This window comes from Chelonia mydas, chromosome 9 (genome assembly GCF_015237465.2).
Source record: "Chelonia mydas isolate rCheMyd1 chromosome 9, rCheMyd1.pri.v2, whole genome shotgun sequence".
Classification (NCBI taxonomy): Eukaryota; Metazoa; Chordata; order Testudines; family Cheloniidae; genus Chelonia; species Chelonia mydas.
The window spans coordinates 53,037,510-53,056,879 of NC_057855.1; the positions used below are offsets into that span (position 1 = coordinate 53,037,510).

A 19,370-nucleotide genomic window follows, 5' to 3' on the forward strand; every position below is an offset into this window, starting at 1 on the left:
CTTCTTATTTCTTTACATTCTACCTCATCATTGATATACAATGTTACTCCACCACCTTTACCTTTATTTCTGTCTTTTCTAAACAGCACATACCCTTCAATATCTGTACTCCAGTCATGACTACTGTTCCACCATGTTTCTGTTATCCCTATAATATCTGGTTTCACTTTCTGCACCAGTAGCTCTAGTTCCTCCATTTTGTTACCTAGGGTCCTCGCATTGGTGTACAAACATCTTAATTTTTGCTGTTTGGCCTCGCTCACATTCTTTACCTGATTAGGCATGGACATTCTACAGCCAGTATGACCTATTAGACTGGTATCCACACTGCCCTTCCTCCTTATGTCCATTCTCCTACCCACGGCTGTATCCTTTCTTACATTGTTTTCTTCCCTCTCAATGCTAAAATCCGGTGTGGAGATTACCTGGACATCTCCCAACCATCTCCCCCAAATTCCTAGTTTAAAGCTCTCTTAATCAGTTGTGCCAGCCTCCATCCTAGAAGTCTATTTCCTTCCCTACTCAGATGAAGTCCATCCCGAGAGAACTGTCCTCTGTCCATGAATGCCTCCCAGTGGCCATACATCCCAAAGCCCTCCTTATAGCACCACTGCCTAAGCCATCTGTTGATAGTCATAATCTTGTCACACCTTTGTTGCCCTTCTCTAGGAAGAGGCAGAATCCCACTGAAGCCTTGATTTCCTTAAGTGACTTCCCCAGCCTGGCATAGTCTCCCTTGATACTTTCCAGCGAGAATCTACCGGTATCATTTGTTCCCACATGAAGAACATGAAGAACAGAACAACCTCAGGTCCACATCCCGTATCTTAGCACCTGGAAGACAGCACACCCTTCTATTCTCTGGATCAGCTCTGGTTACAAGCCTGTCTATTCTTCTCAGTAAGAAGTCCCTGATCACATAGACCTGCCTTTTCCTGGTGACAGTGCAATTCTCTGGTCTATCCCTTGTTCCCTCTGGCTGCAAGTTCTTTCCATTCCTATTCTCCCTTGTAACCCTCTTCAAACCATCCCGTATCCTCCTGGGGCTCATATTTGATGTAGTCTCCATTGCTCTTCCCCTTTTCATAGAATCATAGAATATCAGGGTTGGAAGGGACCTCAGGAAGTCATCTAGTCCAAACCGCTGCTCAAAGCAGGACCAATCCCTGCGAACTCACAACCCTGGGTTTAGCAGGCCAATGCTCAAACCACTGAGCTATCCCTCCCCCCGAGCTATGCCTCCCCCTTTTCCTATAGGACAAGCGGCTTTTCTCTTCTTCCTTGCCCTTCCACTTTCAGCGACCACCTGCTGAGCCCCTTCTTCATTTTCCAACTCTGCAAACTTGTTCTTGAGCTCTATTTCTCCTTCACTAGGCCGTCTTTTCCTCTGCCTGGTTCTTTTAGTCACATGCTTCCACTGTCCATTTTCTTCACCCAGCAGTCTCCCCTCAGAGTTCTTCAGTCCTGCTACCAACTGCAAGTCTGATCTTTTCCCTTCAGCCTCCTCATGTCTTTGCTCCATCATCTGTTCAAACTCCCTTCTAAACTCAACCAGACTTTCCACCTGCATCTCCAATCCTCGGATCTTTTCTTCCATCAGTTCTATCAGACGGCACTTCATGCAGATGAAACTCTTTCCAGGTACGCCCTCCAGGATCATGTACATACTGCAGCTTCCACATCCAGTCATCTTCATTGTGTCTTCCGCTACATGGGTCACTCCCACTGCTGCCTCTGTATCTGTCATAGCCTCCCCACCTAAATCCTGTTCATTTGGGAAACACAAACCACACCAAAACACCACCACCCACAGCAAAAACAAACCCCAAACAAGCACCACAAACCAAACTCCCCTTTCAAACTCCCCTGTTTACAGCTCTGTTTGCTGGCTCCTGTGCTGCTGCCTGACTGGCTGGCTACCTTTATAGGACCACTACTCAGAGAAGCCCCACCCCCTAATCAGGGCTCAGCTTCTTTCCCAGCACAAAGCCCCTACAAGCCTCTACACATACAAATAATACAAATACAAAACCAAATACAAATACCTTCATCTTTGTTGTCCTTCTCTGAACCTTTTCCAGTTCCACTGTGTTCTTTTTGAGGTGGGGCAATCAGAACTGGACACAGGTATTCAAGATGTGCGTGCACCATGACTTTATATAGTGACATTATGCTATTTTCAGTCTTATTTTCTATCTCTTTCTTAATAATTCCTAACATACTGTAAGCCTTTTTGACCACTGCTGTGCACTGAATGGAAGTTTTCAGAGAACTAGCCACAATGATTCCAAGATCTTTCTTGGGTCGTAACAGCTAATTTAGAACCCATCATTGTATACGTATAATTGGTATTGTTTTCTAACGTGCATTATTTTGCACTTATCAGTGCTGAATTTCTTTGGCCATTTTGTTGCCCAGTCACCCTGTTTTGTTGCCCAGTCATCCTCCCTTTTGTGAGATCCAGGAAGAGGGATTGCTCGGAAGAGATGGGATCCACCTAGCAAAGAGAGGGAAAAGCATCTTCGCAGGCAGGCTGGCTAACCTAGTGAGGAGGGCTTTAAACTAGGTTCGCCGGGAGATGGTGACCTAAGCCCAGAGGTAAGTGGGGGAGTGGGATACCGGGAAGAAACACAAGGAGGAGGGTGGAACAGGGGAGGCCTCTTGATTCATACTGAGAAAGTACGGCAATCGGCTAGTTATCTTAGGTGCCTGTACACGAACGCAAGAAGCCTGGGAAACAAGCAGAAAGAATTGGAAGTCCTGGCACAATGATGTGATTGGAATAACAGAGACTTGGTGGGGCAGTTCACAGGACTGGTGCACTGTCAGGGATGGGTATAAGCTGTTCAGGAAGAACAGGCAGGGGAGGAAAGGTGGGGGAGTTGCACTGTATGTAAGGGAGCAGTATGACTGCTCAGAGCTCCAGTTTGAAACTGGAGAAAAACCTGTTGAGCGTCTTTGGGTTAAGTTTAGAGGCGACAGCAACAAGGGTGGGTGTCTGCTATCGACCACCGGACCAGGGGGATGAGGTGGACGAGGCTTTCTTCAGACATCTAACTGAAGTCTCCAGATCACAGGCCCTAGTTCTCATGGGGGACTTCAGTCACCCTGACATCTGCTGGAAGAGCAATACTGCAGTGCACAGACAATCCAGGAAGTTTTTGGAGAGTGTTGGGGACAACTTCCTGGTCCAAGTGCTGGAGAAATCCACTAGGGGCTGTGCTCTTCTTGACCTGCTGCTCACAGACAGGGAAGAACTGGTAGGGAAAGTAGAAGTGGGTGGCAACCTGGGCAGCAGTGACCATGAGGTGGCTGAGTTCAGGATCTTGAAAAAAGGAGCAAAGAGTAGCAAAATACAGACCCCGGACTTCAGAAAAGAAGACTTCGACTCCCTTAGGGAACTGATGGGCAGGATCCCCTGGGAGGCTAATATGAGGGGGCAAGGAGTCCAGGAGAGCTGGCTGTATTTTAAAGAAGCTTTATTGAGGGCGCAGGAACAAACCATCCCGAAGTGCAGAAAGAATAGTAAATATGGCAGTCGACCAGCTTGGCTTAACAGTGAAATCTTTGGTGAGCTTAAACTCCAAAAAGGAAGCTTACAAGAAGTGTAAATTCGGACAGATGACTAAGGCGGAGTATAAAAATATTGCTAGAGCATGCAGGGTTGTAATCAGGAAGGCCAAGGCACATCTGGAGTTGCAGCTAGCAAGGGATGTGAAGGGTAACAAGAAGGGTTTCTACAGGTATGTTAGCAACAAGAAGAAGGTCAGGGAAAGTGTGGGCCCCTTACTGAATGGGGGAGGCAACCTAGTGACAGATGATGTGGAAAAAGGTGAAGTACTCAATGCTTTTTTTGCATCAGTCTTCACAGACAAGAGCAGCTCCCAGACTGCTGCACTGGGCAACACAGCATGGGGAGTAGGTGAGCAGTGCTCAGTGATGAAAGAACAGGTTCAGGACTATTTAGAAAAGCTGGACATGCACAAGTCCATGGGTCCAGATCTAATGCATTCAAGGGTGCTGAGGGAGTTGGCTGATGTGATTGCAGAGCCATTAGCCATTATCTTTGAAAATTCGTGGCTATCAGGGGAGGTCCTGAATTATTGGAAAAAGGCTAATATAGTGCCCATCTTTAAAAAAGGGAAAAAAGAGAACCCGGGGAATTACAGACTCACTTCAGTCCCTGGCAAAATCATGAAGCAGGTCCTCAAGGAATCCATTTTGAAGGATTTGGAGGAGAGGAAGTCAACATGGATTCACCAAGGGCAAGTCATGCCTGACCAACCTGATTGCCTTCTATATTAAGATAACTGGCTCTTTGGATATGGAGAAAGCGGTGGATGTGATATTTCTTCTTCGAGTGATTGCTCATGTGCATTCCACAATAGGTGTGCATACTCACCACATGCACCGGTTCTGGAAGTTTTTCCCCTAGCAGTACCCGTAGGGGGAGCGCCCCTAGAGACCCGTGGAGTGGCGCCGCTATGGTGCAGTATAAGCAAGGCCAGCTCTAAATTTTTCACCGCCCCAAGCAAAAAATTTGCCGCCCCAAAAAAATTTGTGATCAGGTGGGGCTGGGGCTCGCAGGTGGCGCTGGAAGTGGAGGGAGTGATGTCACCTTCTCCTAGCGCCTGCAGGGGCTTTACCTCCTCCCCCGCCCAGCCGCGCAGAGAAGCCCCGATATAAGGGGTGGCACAAGGCAGCACAGCAGCCAGTGCGTAGAGGAGACGGCGCAGTCCCGGCTCCCCGGCAGGACTCACCCTCTCCTCCCCGGGTAGTGGCTGGGCCCTGGCAGCTCAGTATCCCGGCGTTGGAGCTTCCCCTTCCCGCTGTGGCCGGCGGCGCAGCACCCTTGCCCTGTTTAAGTGATGCAGCTCCGAGAGCGCAACTGCCCCGAAAAAAAGGATGGCCAGAATGCCGCCCGAAGCACGTGCTTGCTTTGTTGGTGCCTAGAGCCGGTCCTGGTATAGGGGCACTGCGTGCTCCTCCCACCCTCAGTTCCTTCTTGCTGCCAGTGAAGGTGCTTTGGAACTGCTGTGCTCCAACTCTCTGCTGTAGCTTTCCCTGTTTGGACTGTCATTAGTTTTTAGATAGTGAGTACCGGTTAAAAAAAAAAAAAAAAGAAGAAGAAAAAGTTATATAGATAGAGTAGAGAAATGTATCAGGGTCAGGTAATGCCCCACTCCCCGGGCATTAAGTCGTGTGACACTTGTAAATGGCCTATGCCCGTAATTGAGCCGCACACTAGCTGTTTACGCTGACTTGGGGAGACCCCCCTCAGCGACCGCTGCAAGATTTGCAGATCATTTAAGCCTCGAACCAAGAAGGAACGGGACATACGTCTCCGAGCCATATTGATGGAGTCGGCCCTAACCCCGACACCACTACGCTGCTCCGAGTCGGCACTGAGCACTGCAGCATCGGTGTGTGGTGACCCCGTGGTGCCCTCCACCAGCCGGCTCCACTCCCCAACCACAGGACGCTCAAAGAAGACGAGGAAGTGATCTTCTCCATCAAGGCACTGGGGCAAGACTGGGGGCGAGATTAGACCCATGTTGCGCAGCTCTCGATCCCCTTCAACCTCGCTGTCTCCGACTCAAGTTGAGCAGAGTAGCCCAGTCCACTCTGAGCCGGCTTCCCCGGATGCCAGTGGCCACATATGGGTGCCCTCCACGCCAGAGGCCGTAATGTCTCTCCCAGTACCAGCTGCATCGACCCCAGCAGCTTCCCGGTCCTGGGGCAAGCTAGCACTCGGACTGCCATAGTCGCCACCCAGGCAGCACCGCTTGCGGTCGAGGGAAGGTTCCTGATGCCGTTCTCCGCAGACTGACCAACCTGCTCGCAGCCCGCACCGGTCCCCATTGACTCCTACCAGACTGTCTGGCTGGGTGCTGAGCAGCAGGGAATCCAGGCACTGCTCCGCATCGAGGTTGCTGAATCTGAGAAGCCACCATAGCCCCTCACAGTGCCGACGTTGACGCCACTCACGCTCTCTGTCCCAGTTGAGGTCCCTGGCACAGCACCGCTCCCGTAGCCCCAGGTGTAGATCGCTGGCAACCGGCCCTCGCGGATCCGCCCAAGAGAGCCATTCGCAGAGCAACCGTTACAGACGGTACTCCTGCTCCTCTACACCAGACTCACGGTCTCGAGCCAGGCACCGTTCACGACACCTTACTCGTCCACATCCCGGGATAGCAGGCATTCGTATGCCAGCCCGGCCTCCCCTCAGAGCTGACAGTCGGTGGACCGGGCGAGTCCAGCGGGTCAGCCGGCTCCAATGGTGCCACAGCAATTGCAGTGGCACGAGGCTCTCTGGCCAGCGCCCTGGTACCAATGGACCCCATGGGCCCCGACGCAGTCCCCGGTGGCGGCTCGCTCAGTGGCCGGGGCCTCGAAAAGACCGTCGGCCTCCTTCCCTAAGCCCCCCCGGAAGGGGTCAGCGGAGTGCTCTTCTCCAGCCCCGCACTCAGAAGCGGACCAAGCAATGGGTTCTGCGGCACCAGTGGGGACGCAGAGCACCACGCCCCCATCCTCATCGTTCCCTGATGAGGCAATCACAGCGCCTCCTAATCCTGTTCCCCAGGAGGACACAAAAGCCCACCGAGAACTCTTGAAAAGGGTGGCTTCGAGCCTCAACCTACAGGCTGAAGGAGGAAACTTCAGACTCCCTCTTTGATGTCCTCTCAGCCACAGCACCGGCCAGGGTGGCCCTTCCTCTCCATGAAGGGGTGGTGAAGATCTCCAATGCCCTGTGGCAGACCCCGTCTTCCCTGCCCACCATATCTAAGAGGGCAGAGCGGAAGTATTTTGTGCCCACTAAGGGGCATGACTATCTATACACACATCTTGTCCCAGCTCCCTAGTGGTCGAGGCGGTCAACCACAAGGAGCATCAGGGCATCATGGCTCCTCTTGTCTGGGTTGTCCAGCGAGCCACAGAGCTCTCCGCAGGACCTCCCCTTCAATGGCAAGGCCCTGTTCGTGGAGCAAACAGACATGAAATTACATGGTCTCAAGAATTCTTGCACGACCTTAAAGACTCTTGGTCTCTATGTCCCGGCCCTGGCCAGGACCAAGTTCAAGCTTCATTAGGCACCCAGACAGGCCACCCACTCCAGATACAAGCCTCCTGATAAAAAATCGAGAGACTATAAGAAACATCTTGGCCTGCTCCCCAGCCTGGCCCCTCTAGAAGTAAGCAGGCGGGCAAGCGCCACTTTTGATGGGACGCCCGGGTATGGTTTACCAGTCTGCACCAGGAATCTGCCCGACCTACCCTTCTCCAATCGCCTATGTTCTTTCCTCCTGGAGTGGTCGCGACTGACCTTGGACCGTTGGGTCCTCAACACCATCTCCCGGGGCTACACCTTCCAGTTTCTGTCTACCCCACCTACTCACCCTCCCTCCCAGTCCCTCTTCAGGAACTCCTCTAACAATAGCTTACTTGACCAGGAGGTGAGGTGGCTCCTTCACCTAGGAGCGGTGGAGGTCGTGCCTGCAGAGTTCAAATACAAAGGATACTACTCCCGCTATTTCCTTGTCCCGAAGGCCAAAGGGGGCTTCAGGCCCATCCTGGACCTGTGAGGCCTAAACCAGTACATGGTAAAACTCAAGTTCCTCATGGTCTCCCTGGCCTCCATCACTCCCTCCCTGGATGCCGGAGACTGGTTCGCCGCCCTCCATCTCCAAGATGCATACTTCCACATTCATATGTTCAAGGGCCACAGGCATTTCCTCTGCTTCATGGTAGGATGGGAACACTACCAGTTCACTGTCCTTCCATTTGGCCTCTTGACGGCACCCAGAGACTTCACAAAGTGTATGTCTGTGGTGGCGGCCTACCTCAGGTATCGGGGCTCCAGATCTTCCCCTTCCTCGACAGCTGGCTGGTCAAAGGCAGCTCCAGATCACAGGAACAGGACCATGTAACATACCTCCTGTCCACATGCACCACGCTGGGGCTGCTGGTAAACAACACCAAATCCACGTTGGTACCGGTACAATGTATAGAGTTAATTGGTGCGATTCTCGATGCGACATCGGCCAGAGCTTCCCTCCCACCGGACAGGTTTGAAACCTTGAGGGAACTAATCAGGGTGATCATGAGGTTTCCCATGACAACTGCCAGGGTGTGCCTCCAACTCCTGGGTCACATGTCAGTGTGAACGTATGTGGTACGTCACTCCAGACTCAGGATGCGGCCCCTTCAGCTCTGGCTGACCTCGACATTCTCCCAATCCAGAGACAGGCTGGACAAAGTCCTCACCATAGCCGAGCCCATTCTAGTCTCCCTCCGTTGATGGTCCACCCTGGAGAACATGCTCTGAGGAGTCCCATTCAGGAGCTGATCCCCAACTATAGAATTGGTGTCCTATCTGTCGGAGTTGGGGTGGGGAGCCCATGTGCAAAACCTCCAGACCCAAGGCCTGTGGTCCGTGCAGGAACTAGCCCTGGAGGGAGTTCCCCCGCCACCGATTGTGAGAGCGCACTCAACAAGGGCACAAGCCTCGTCGGCTGCCTTTCTGGCTCATGTCCTTATTCAGGACATTTGTAGGGCTGCTACATGGTCATCGATTCACACATTCACCTCCCATTATGCTATCATCTCCCAGACCAGGGAGGACACCGGATTCAGCGGGGCAGTTCTCTGTCCCGAGTGTCTGTGAACTCCTACCCACCTCCAACAGAAATAGCTTGGAATCACCTATTGTGGAATACACATGAGCAATCACTCAAAGAAGAAAAGACAGTTACCTTTTCTGTAACTGGTGTTCTTTGAGATGTATTGCTCATGTCCATTCCACATCCCACCCTCCTTCCCCACTGTCAGAGTTGTTTGGCAAAAAGGAACCGAGGGTGGGAGGGAGCGTGCAGTGCCTCTTTTACCACACCAGGGGTCTCTAGGGGCGCTCCCCCTACAGGTACTGCTAGTGGAAAAACTTCTGGCACCGGTGCACATGGCGAGCACGCACATGTATTGTGGAATGGGCATGAGCAACACATCTCTAAGAATACAAGTTACGGAAAAGGTAACTGTCTTATCTTGACTTTAGCAAAGCTTTTGATATGGTCTCCCACAGTATTTTTGCCAGCAAGTTAAAAAAGTATGGATTGGATGAATGGACTATCAGGTGGATAGAAAGCTGGCTAGATTGTCGGGCTCAACAGGTAGTGATCAACGGTTCCATGTCTTGTTGGCAGCCAGTATCAAGCGGAGTGCTCCAGGTGTTGGTCCTGGGGCCAGTTTTGTTCAACATCTTTATTAATGATCTGGATGATGGGATTAATTTCACCCTCAGCAAGTTCACAGATGACACTAAGATGGGGAGGTGGGAGGAGAGGTGCATACGCTGGAGGGTAGGGATAGGGTCCAGAGTGACCTAGACAAATTGGAGGATTGGGCCAAAAGAAATCTGATGAGGTTCAACAAGGACAAGTGCAGAGTCCTACACTTAGGAAGGAAGAATCCGATGCACTGTTACAGGCTGGGGACTGACTGGCTAAGCAGCAGTTCTGCAGAAAAGGACCCAGGGATTACAGTGGACGAGAAGCTGGATATGAGTCAGCAGTGTGCCCTTGTTGCCAAGAAGGCCAAAGGCATATTTGTCTGTATTAGTAGGAGTATTCCCAGCAGATCGAGGGATATGATTATTCCCCTCTATTAGGCACCGGTGAGGCATCTGGAGTATTGCGTCCAGTTTTGGTCCCCCCACTACAGAAGGGATGTGGACAAATTAGAGGGAGTCCAGCGAAGGGCAATGTGGGCTCTTGGGCACATGACTTATGAGGAGAGGCTGAGGGAACTGGGGTTATTTAGTCTGCAGAAGAGAAGATTGAGGGGGGCTTTGATAGCAGCCTTCAATTACCTGAAGGGGGGTTCCAAAGAGGATGGAGCTCAGCTGTTCTCAGTGTTGGCAGATGACAGAACAAGAAGCAATGGTCTCAAGTTGCACTGGGGGAGGTCTAGGTTGGATATTCGGAAACACTATTTCACTAGGAGGATGGTGAAGTACTAGAATCGGTTACCTAGGAAGGTGGTGGAATCTCCATCCTTAAGAGGTTTTTAAGGCCCGGCTTGACAAAGCCCCGGCTGGGATGGTTTAGTTGGTGTTGGTCCTGCTTTGAGCAAGGGATTGGACTAGATGACCTCCTGAGGTCTCTTCCAGTGCTAATATTCTATGATTCTAACACCTCACAGCCTGCTTTGGACTCGTCTTGGAATAATTTTGTACCATCTGCAAACTTTGCCACTTCACCCCCTTTTCCAGATCATTAATGAATAGGTTGAACAGTACAGGTCCCAGGAAAGATCATTGAGGAACCCTCCTGTTCATCTCTCTCCATTGTGAAAACTGACCATTTATTCCTACCCTTTGTTTCCTGTATTTTAACCAGTTACTGACCTATGAGAGGACCTTCCTTCTTATCCCATGGCTACTTAGTTTCCTTTGGAGGCTTTGGTGAGGGACCTTGTCAAAGGCTTTCTAAAAGTCCAAGTATACTATATTGACTGGATCACCCTTCTCCACATGCTTGTTGACTCCCTCAAAGAATTCTAATAGACTGGGGAGGCATGATTTCCCTTTACAAAATCCGTGTTGACTCTTCCCTAACAGATTGTGTTTCTCTATGTGTGTGATGATTCTGTTCTTTACTAGAGTTTCTACCAATTTGACTGGTACTGAAGTCAGGCTTATTGGCCTGTAATTGCGAGGATCTCCTCTGGAGCCCTTTTCAAAACTCGGCTTTACATTAGCTATCTTCCAGTCATCTGGTACAGAAGCTGATTTAAGTGATAGGTTACAGATGACAGTTAGTAGTCCTGCAATTTCATATCTGAGTTCCTTCAGAACTCTTGGGTGAATACCATCTGGTCCTGACAACTCATTACTGTTTAGTTTATCAGTCTGTTCTAAAACCTCTTATATTGACGCATCAGTCTGGGACATTACTTCAGCTCTGTTGCCCAAAAAGAATAGCTCTGATTTGAGAATCTCCCTCACATCCTCTGCAGTGAAGACAGATGCAAAGAATTCATGTAGCTTCTCTGCAAAGGCCTTGTCTTTCTTGAGTGCTCATTTAACACCTTTGTTGTCTAGTGCCCCCACTGCCTGTTAGTTTTTGCATCTTTAGCAAGTTGCTTCTCAAATTCCTTCTTGCCCTGCCTTTTTACACTTTTACATTTTACTTGCCAGAACTGATGCTCCTTACGGTTTTCTTTATTAGGATTTGACTTCAAAATTTTAAAGGATGCTTTTTCCCTCAGCATGGTCACTAATCAATAATACCTCGAATGGAGGCTCCCCGGGCAGAGACTGTGTCTTTTTCTCACTGCCAAGCACCATCCATCCCTATGATGCTAGAGACAAATATACTCCATTCTGAACTATTCTTTGATGCCTGAGTTTCCCCCACCCATGTGCTGTCTCAGAAAGGGTTGCCTGTTTCTGCTCAGTCATGTGCAGGTCGGAGATGTGCTCCAGAGTCCTTCACATGGTCAGCAGCAGCACTGAAGCACAGCTGTAACTGGTACAATCTGGTGTAAGTGGTGCAGATGAGCTTAGGAACTACAAAGGACTTTGCATGCTTGCTCCTGACGGAAGAAACATCATAGGAAAGGGACCATGTGCACTGCTCAGATGGGTGGGCCTGTAGGCAGGGAGCTAGATCCTGTCTTCATGGAGAGTGGCATTGCATGTAGGGCTGGCCAGCCACAGTCCACCTTTCTCAATGTCCATTCCATAACTAGGAAGAGGATGCCTCAGAAGTGATTGATTTGTAATCTCTGCATCCATCCAAGGGCAGGTGATTTCACGGGAAAGACAGTTGGGCTTTCATGTCAACAGATGCTGGACAAACGTGTCTAGGATTTATTTCTTGGATAGAAGTGGTGGGACAGATCCTCAGTGGGTGTGAATCGCTGCAGCTCCACTGAAGTCAATAGCGCTATGCTGATTGACTCCCATTGAGGAACTAGCCAATCATATGATATAGCTCGTGGATTGAATCATACAAGACGTCAGTGAGAAGACTGCTTGTACTCTTCGTAGCTAGCTGCATGTTTATTTTTGTAAAATTCTATTTGAGATTTGCTATCTCAGAAGAGCCACTTTTAGATAAGAACATAAGAATGGCCATACTGGGTCAGTCCAATGGTCCATCTAGCCCATTATCCTGTCTTCCAACAGTGGCCAATGCCAGGTGCCCCAGAGGGAATGAACAGACCAGGTAATCATTGAGTGATCCATCCCCTGTCGCCCATTCCCAGCTTCTGGCAAACAGAGGCTAGGGACACCACCCTGCCCATTCTGGCTAATAGCCATTGATGGACCTAGAACATTTGTGTACTTTGTGTGCTTTCCTGAAGAGGGAGTCCTGTATGACACCCAAACAATGGCCAGGCCTACCTTTCAGATTCAGCAGGCATGGGCAAAGCAGCACATCGGAGGAGATTTCCTCAGCGACCCAGTGTGTCCTGCACCCCCAAAAACATTCTAGAAGAATGTGGAAACCCACAGCCTGGACGGGTCCAGCTGGCTGCATGAGCATTGGATGGGGGTGCAGGCAGTAAACCTGGGTGGATGCAGAAGAAACTGGAGACGAATTGCATCTTGGGAATTTGCACACACTGAGTGTGTGTGTGTGACTGAAAAGACCAGGTTGGGAGGTGTGGTAAAAGGAGGTGTGGAATAAATGCAGGTTGGAGTGTCTGGAATGAATACATGAAGTGGCTGTGAGAGGGACAAAAAGGCAACGCAGGCATGCAAATACATGTAAATGAATTCATATTTATGCAATTTACCCTATCCTGAGGATTCTCAGCTAGCTCTTCACCAATGCAGCAGCTGTGAAGCAAGGACAAAGATTCAGAACCAGGCCTGGCCTGTGTACACTGGTAATGAGAGGTGCCCAAACAAGTCAGTCTGTCCAGCGACAAGGCAGTCTCCATGCTGAAGAAGAATTGCAGGCTGCTGTGCTGCTACAGAGATTGAAAATGAGACCCAGTGCCTTTCCGCTGCTTGGGAGCTCGAAGGCAAGGCCAGCCTTTGGCACGCTGACCTTTCTTTCTGCTTTGTATTCAGCTCCCATTGGTGGCACGGGCGTGGGGTTTTTGTTGTGGCTGCTGCTAACAGAAATGGAAATGCAAAGTGACAGAGAAGTGACACAAGGGCAGGGAGGTGGCTGCAACAGGAGCATGGCAGGGTTACTGAGCTGATCTGGGGATGTATTGCTCATTCACAATGTGTTGCTAAAAGGCTCCTCAGGACAGGACTACACCCAAAGTCCCTGTTTCAGTTGTTGTGCCTCCTCTCTGCGTGCTGTCTCTGAAGGGTGGTGGGTTCTCCACAGAGCTCCAGAGCAGAGACTGGGCCCGGCCCTTTGTGTATTGAGCTGAGTTACTGGCTGGAGAAACAGTCCCCAGTGAAGCTACATTCATGAGAGAATATGTCATCCTCAGCAGAATGAACCTCTCAGCTGTTGTAGATTCAAGGGGTGGGTCGGGTGCCATCCCAGCAGGCGTTGGGTAGAACTGGAGCATGCAGCCAGTGTGGCAGTGACATGTGGAGCTCAGTACGCGGGTGGGAAGTTACGGACAAAAGTGACAGCAACCGCTGATGGTTCTTTTTCCTCATTTTCCTTCATGGTCTGACCTTCCACCCGGTACCTCTCCTCAGGCCCTTTCTCCTGCACCCTCTCTCTCCTTAGGGACTGTCTGGCATTCACACATGCCTTTGTTTCCACTCTCAGCCCCATTCCTCCTTCTGCAGACTCCTTGAACATGGGATCTCTTCCAGCCTGCATGACCCCTTCCCCCAGCTCCCCTTGCCATCAGCCTCTTCCAACCATAGACTCCTGCCACCAATGCTGTTAATATCCTTCTCTTGGCTACTCCCTCACCCCTCCCTGTCTTGCCCCCTGTGCAGACTGGTCCCCCTGTGCAACTGGGTGTGAAATGCTCCCATGCACTCACGGCGGGGGCAGCATGTCACACTCTGCACAGAGCAGTGGAGAACCAGGGCCATTGTCCTCACTCTCCATCACCTTTCTGATGCCCTCAAACCGATTCGTCACCTCCAATTCTTCTCCCACTCTTCCGACATCTCCGTCAGCCTCTCTTTGGTGGGTTTCAACTATGCAGCTCTTTCTATGTGCCCCCCAAGCTCTGCCCCCTCCCCCTCTATGGTCTCCCTTCAGTGCCCTTTAGAGGGTAACATGGGTTGGACCAGGAAGGGATCTCCCCTTGCACTAGCCAAGGAGAAGGGGGCAATGTGAATGCTCCTCCTTACTTTAGCCCCTGCTGATCTCTCATGCTCCCCTGGGTTTGTCAGGCACCTCTCCGTTGATGACTCCCCAGTCTAATTATCTTTCTGTTCATCTCTTCTGCCCTTCTCCAGTATTTCCTCTGGAAGGGCTCACCCGGACGCTTAACTGGCTCTGTCCCTGTAAGCACCATCTTTCCTGTTGCACAAGCCACTCACTTGATGTTCTCTTTTCCCTGATTTCTTTTCCTTCTCCCTTCATGTCCCAGCCCACGAGGCACTGTACAGCTCCATGCTTGCCTGTAGTGTAACATAAAGGACAATATGTAATGAGATAAGGTGAGTGAGGTAATCTCTTTTACTGAACCTCACCCACCTTGTCTCTAATATCCTGGGACCAAGACAGCTACAACACCACTGCAAACAATACTTAATGACACTGTTACAAATGCTTTGCGCTTAGTGTCTTTCTGTAAACACCGCAAGGTGCCGTATAAACTTTACATTTTTAAATCTCACAATATCCCTGTCAAGTATGATCAGACCCTGTCAGGATTCCTTCCCTACTCTGAACTCTAGGGTACAGATGTGGGGACCTGCATGAAAGACCCCCTAAGCTTATTCTTACCAGCTTAGGTTAAAAACATCCCCAAGGTACATATTTTGCCTTGTCCTTGAACAGTATGCTGCCACCACCAAGCGTTTTAAACAAAGAACAGGTAAAGAGACCACTTGGAGACGTCTTCCCCTCAAAATATCCCCCCAAGCTCTACACACCCCCTTTCCCTGGGGAAGCTTGAGAATAATATCCTAACCAATTGGTTACAAAATCATCAAAAACCCAAACCCCTATACCTTGGAACAGAGCTCCTGGAAAAATCAGTCAGGTTCTTAAAAGAAGGGTTTTATTAAAAAAGAGAAAGGTAAAAATCATCTCTGTAAAATCAGGATGGAAAATACTTTACAGGGTATTCAGATTCAAAACACAGAGGATCCCCCTCTGGGCAAAACCTTAAAGTTACAGAAAACAGGAATAAACCTCCCTCTTAACACAGGGAAAATTCACATAAAACAAAAGATAAACTAATCTGCCTTGCCTGGCTTACCTATACTGGTTGCAATATTGGAGACTTGGATTAGGATGGGTTGGAGAAGATGGATTTCTGTCTGGCCTCTCTCAGTCCCAAAAGAGAAAAACCATGTAAACAAAGAGCACAAAACAAAAGCCTTTCCTCCCGCTCCCCCTCCCCAAGATTTGAAAGTATCTTGTCCCCTTATTGGTCCTTTGGGTCAGGTGCCAGCCAGGTTAGCTGAGCTTCTTAACCCTTTACAGGCAACAGGATGTTGCCTCTGGCCAGGAGGGATTTTATAGCACGGTATACAGAAAGGTGGTTACCCTTCCCTTTATATTTATGACAGACCCTGAGATAAACTGAGACACCACGGATATTACCTGACTTGTCCAAAGTGACCCAGAATCCAATTCTCTTCTCAGTGACACCAGTGTCAAACCAGGATTAACTCGACAGAAGTCAACCGAGTTACCGCAGCAGATCACACAATTGGCAAAAATCATTCTCTTTCTCACAGCCGCTTGCACTGTTCTGTCTCCTCACTCACAGATCTCAACTCCTTCCAGCAGACATCCAAATGGATTGATGATGTCAGGACAGAAAGGGGAAGTGATGTCATCATTATGCTAGTGGGCAACAAGACGGACCTTGCAGACAAGAGGTAAAGGAGGGGCTGGGGGCCGGGAGGGTGGGAACCGGGTAGGGAAGAGAACGGCGTTATCCTTACAGCCCAGCAGTTCTAGAGCAGATTCTCAGATGTCACAGCTGATAAGCACTGACGTACCATTGGGAGACCAGTTGGAAGACTGGCCATGTTCAAATCGCTGCCACAGCCGCGACCCCCTTTTTCCTGCTGTGCCCCATGGTAACTCAGTGGTATGCTATTGAGTTTGACATTTTGGCTTGGGAGGGCACTGAAATACTGTGAGTGTCAGATTGTCCAATCAAGTGTCATTACTGGGGTTACTTGGTACCCCAAGCACTGGGGTGCCAGTAGCATGCCCAGCGTACCACGTCTTAGAGGCAATGACTGGAGGTATTGCAGCAGCTAGGCGCTGCTGCACTAGCACTGTTGGTCCCGGTAACCACTGAGACCCATGGCTCAGGGAGAGCTTTGTACTGGGGCTGTCAGGAAAGGGGAAGGCCGCACACAAACTAGGGACAGAGACTAAGTGAACAATAGCAGCCAAGTAGAGAACCAGGGCTCTGCAGGGCTATTGCCAGGGGTGCCCACTCCAGGCCACTCTCTGTCCCAGCAAATAAGACTTTGAGGGTTCCAAGCCAGACTCAGTTAGTGTCTCTTATTGGGGCCCCTATGCACTGGTTCTGTGCCCAACTGCGACTGCTCCCCCAGAAGTCCCACACAGACCTGCCCCAGCTGGAGCATCCAGCAGTCACAGCGGCCCTGTGCACAGTTCCCCCATTCCCGGGGATTCTCTCCAAACCAGAGCCCAGCCACCTCCCGCCTCAGGATCTTCCCCCTTACCTGGCCAGGGGCAGGGAGTGCAATTGTGGGGGGAGGGGAAGCTGATGGGAAATGTAGTCCCCTGCTTTACAGATCCATGACCAGTGTTACTGGAGTAACCCCCTGCTGACAGCTCCTTCCATAAGCAGATCAGTTTCTATGTGTGCAAAGCTCTTGGCCCTGGCTGCTAGTCTACAGGATCCTGTCTCCCTCCCAGCAGCCTGTCTTGCCTTTTATAGGGGTCCTGAGCCTGACTGCAGTAGGTGCAGCAGCCCCTGATTGGTCTAGCTCAGGGACATGCTGCCAGCAGGCACGCAGTTGGGGGTAGGGTGACCAGATGTCCCGATTTTATAGGGACAGCCCGATATTTGGGGCTTTGTATTATATAGGCTCCTATTACCCCCCATTTGCTGTCTGGTCACCCTAGCTGGGGGATCCTGGCCCACAGGTCCCAATCAGCCTGGACCAAAATATGAGCTGTTGAAGACAGGCTGGGAAGAAGTGGGCATTTCTGGTTGTGGCGGCTGACTAATAATGCCTAGCCCTTATCCAGACAGCTCAAAGTGCCCTCCCAAGAGGTAAGCCTCATTCTCCTTACTGTACAGAGCCAAAGGCCTTGGTCCTCAGAGCTATTTGGGCACCCAACACACATTGATTTTAGTGAGAGATAGGGCATCCTTTGAGGCTGTGGGCCAAAGTAACTTAGCCTGTAGGCCAGGGGCAGAGTTGCGACTAGAATCCCAGGTCTCCTGTGGCCCAGTCCAGTGCACTATCAAATCAGTCACACTGCCAACATTTTAAAAGCTGCTGACAAAAAAATTCCAGGGTGAAATGGAATTCCACTGAAATTCACCAGAGTAAACGGGAGGGGAGGGGGACAAAATGGAACAAAAAGATAAACTCTTTGCAAGAAATGCAGTGCTTCTAGGCAGGTGTCTGATAGGAGCTCCCTCCAGCATCCTGGTGAACAGAACAGTTGGAATTCAGTGGTAGGGAAATAAGTGCTTTGCATTTCGAGACACCCTCTGAAACAGCTCTCTGGGAGCTAGAGAGCTGGGGACCCAGCCTCCTGCAGGAGTGGAATAGAGCCACAGCCCCTTCCCATCCTGGAGCAGGGATTGCAATGGTAGCATCCCTTTAGCATTAGTGCCACGCTGATTGAACAGAGAAGGTGAGTGTGCTAGAGGCCAGTGAGAGCAATCTGGCAGCAAAGAATGGGTACTGCAGGGGAGAACTGTTGCTCTGGGGATGGAGAGATGGAGTTTTCCAGATTCTGGGGCGGAGTAGATAGAGTGAGCAAGAGGATGCAGGGGGGGTGGATAAAGTAGAGAGACAGGAAGGGAGCCTGTGCTCTGGAGATGGTAGGGGGATGTGGTAGTAGAGATCTGAGCAGGCAGAGGGAGGTGGAGTTCCTGGTTTCCACTGAAGAAAGCTGAGTTGTCAGAATCACACTCATACTGCTGGGAGGTGGGGGAGGGCCCCCACTCTCCTTGTGGCCCTCCAAGACACCAGGAAACATGCTGCTGTATCAGACAAAGTGGCTCCAGGCAGCTATCCAGCAATCTGTGGGCAAAAGGAGCTGCAGGTGGGCAGGGAAAGGGGCCAAACAGCAGCCAGCCTTCAACCCGTTAACAGCTAGAAGAGCCTCCAATTCCCCCCTCTGTCGCCACTGCTGAGGAATTTGGCATTCATCTTAGAGAAGTGTGTCCCTGGGGGTACTCCGCTGCAGGTGTGTCTGAGTCCCTGCGCTGCTGATGGAGAACTTCGGTAGCTGTGTCCATTGGGCCTGCACATGCACGGTCTCTCCTCCATGGATGCGTTCTTGCAGCATAGCAGTGGGCTTGCCCAGGGCCTGTCTGCGGCGAGAGGAGAGGGAAGAAGGGCTGCATTAAGCTAAGCTTTGCAGGACTTCCAGCTTCCATTGTTCTCCCGCTTCTCCAAGGAGAGGTCTGAGGCGCCAGTTGTTCCTTCAGGCCTCCAGAAAGCAGCTGAGGAGACAGGGAATGTGGATGTCAAGTCAGAAGAATGGATTTGACAGGCATCAGAAGGCTGGCTGCCCTATGGAGACAGTCCGATCTAGGGTATGTCTATATTGCACTTAGACACCCGCGACTGGTCCGTGCCCCCAGACTTGAGCTGATGGGGCTCTGGCTAAGTGGCTGTTTAACTGCAGTGCTGGTGCCTGGACTCTAGGACCCTGTGCAGTGGGAGGATCCCAGAGCTCGGGCTGCAGTGCAAGCCTGTCTACACCACAATGAAACAGCCCCATGCATAGGCGCTGACTCCATGGGTGTCCGGGGCTGGAGCACCCACAGGGAAAAATTAGTGGGTGCTCTGCACCCACTGGCAGCCAAGCTCCCTGCCCTGCCCCTCTTCACCTCCTCCTCCCCTGAACACGCTGCATCCCCGCTCCTTCACCTACCTCCCAGTGCTTGCTGCCACCAAACAGCTGTAGCAAGCTCCGGGAGGGAGGGAGGAGCGGGAAAGTGGCACACTCAGAGGAGGAGGCGGGGCCAGGGCGGAGATTTGGGGAAGGGGTTGGAATGGGGGCGGAGTTAGGGTGGGGACTTTG

General features: G+C 50.9%; 1 protein-coding gene across 2 annotated transcripts in view; it reads left to right on the plus strand.

The window, feature by feature from the left end:
* RAB6B (RAB6B, member RAS oncogene family) overlaps positions 1-19,370 on the plus strand; it is a 135,270-nt gene that overhangs the window by 97,240 nt on the left and 18,660 nt on the right. For both annotated transcript variants that reach the window (XM_043522537.1, XM_037909415.2), the window contains exon 5: positions 15,883-15,994. In XM_043522537.1, the coding sequence (XP_043378472.1) occupies positions 15,883-15,994 (112 nt within the window). The remainder of the gene's footprint in view (positions 1-15,882; positions 15,995-19,370) is intronic.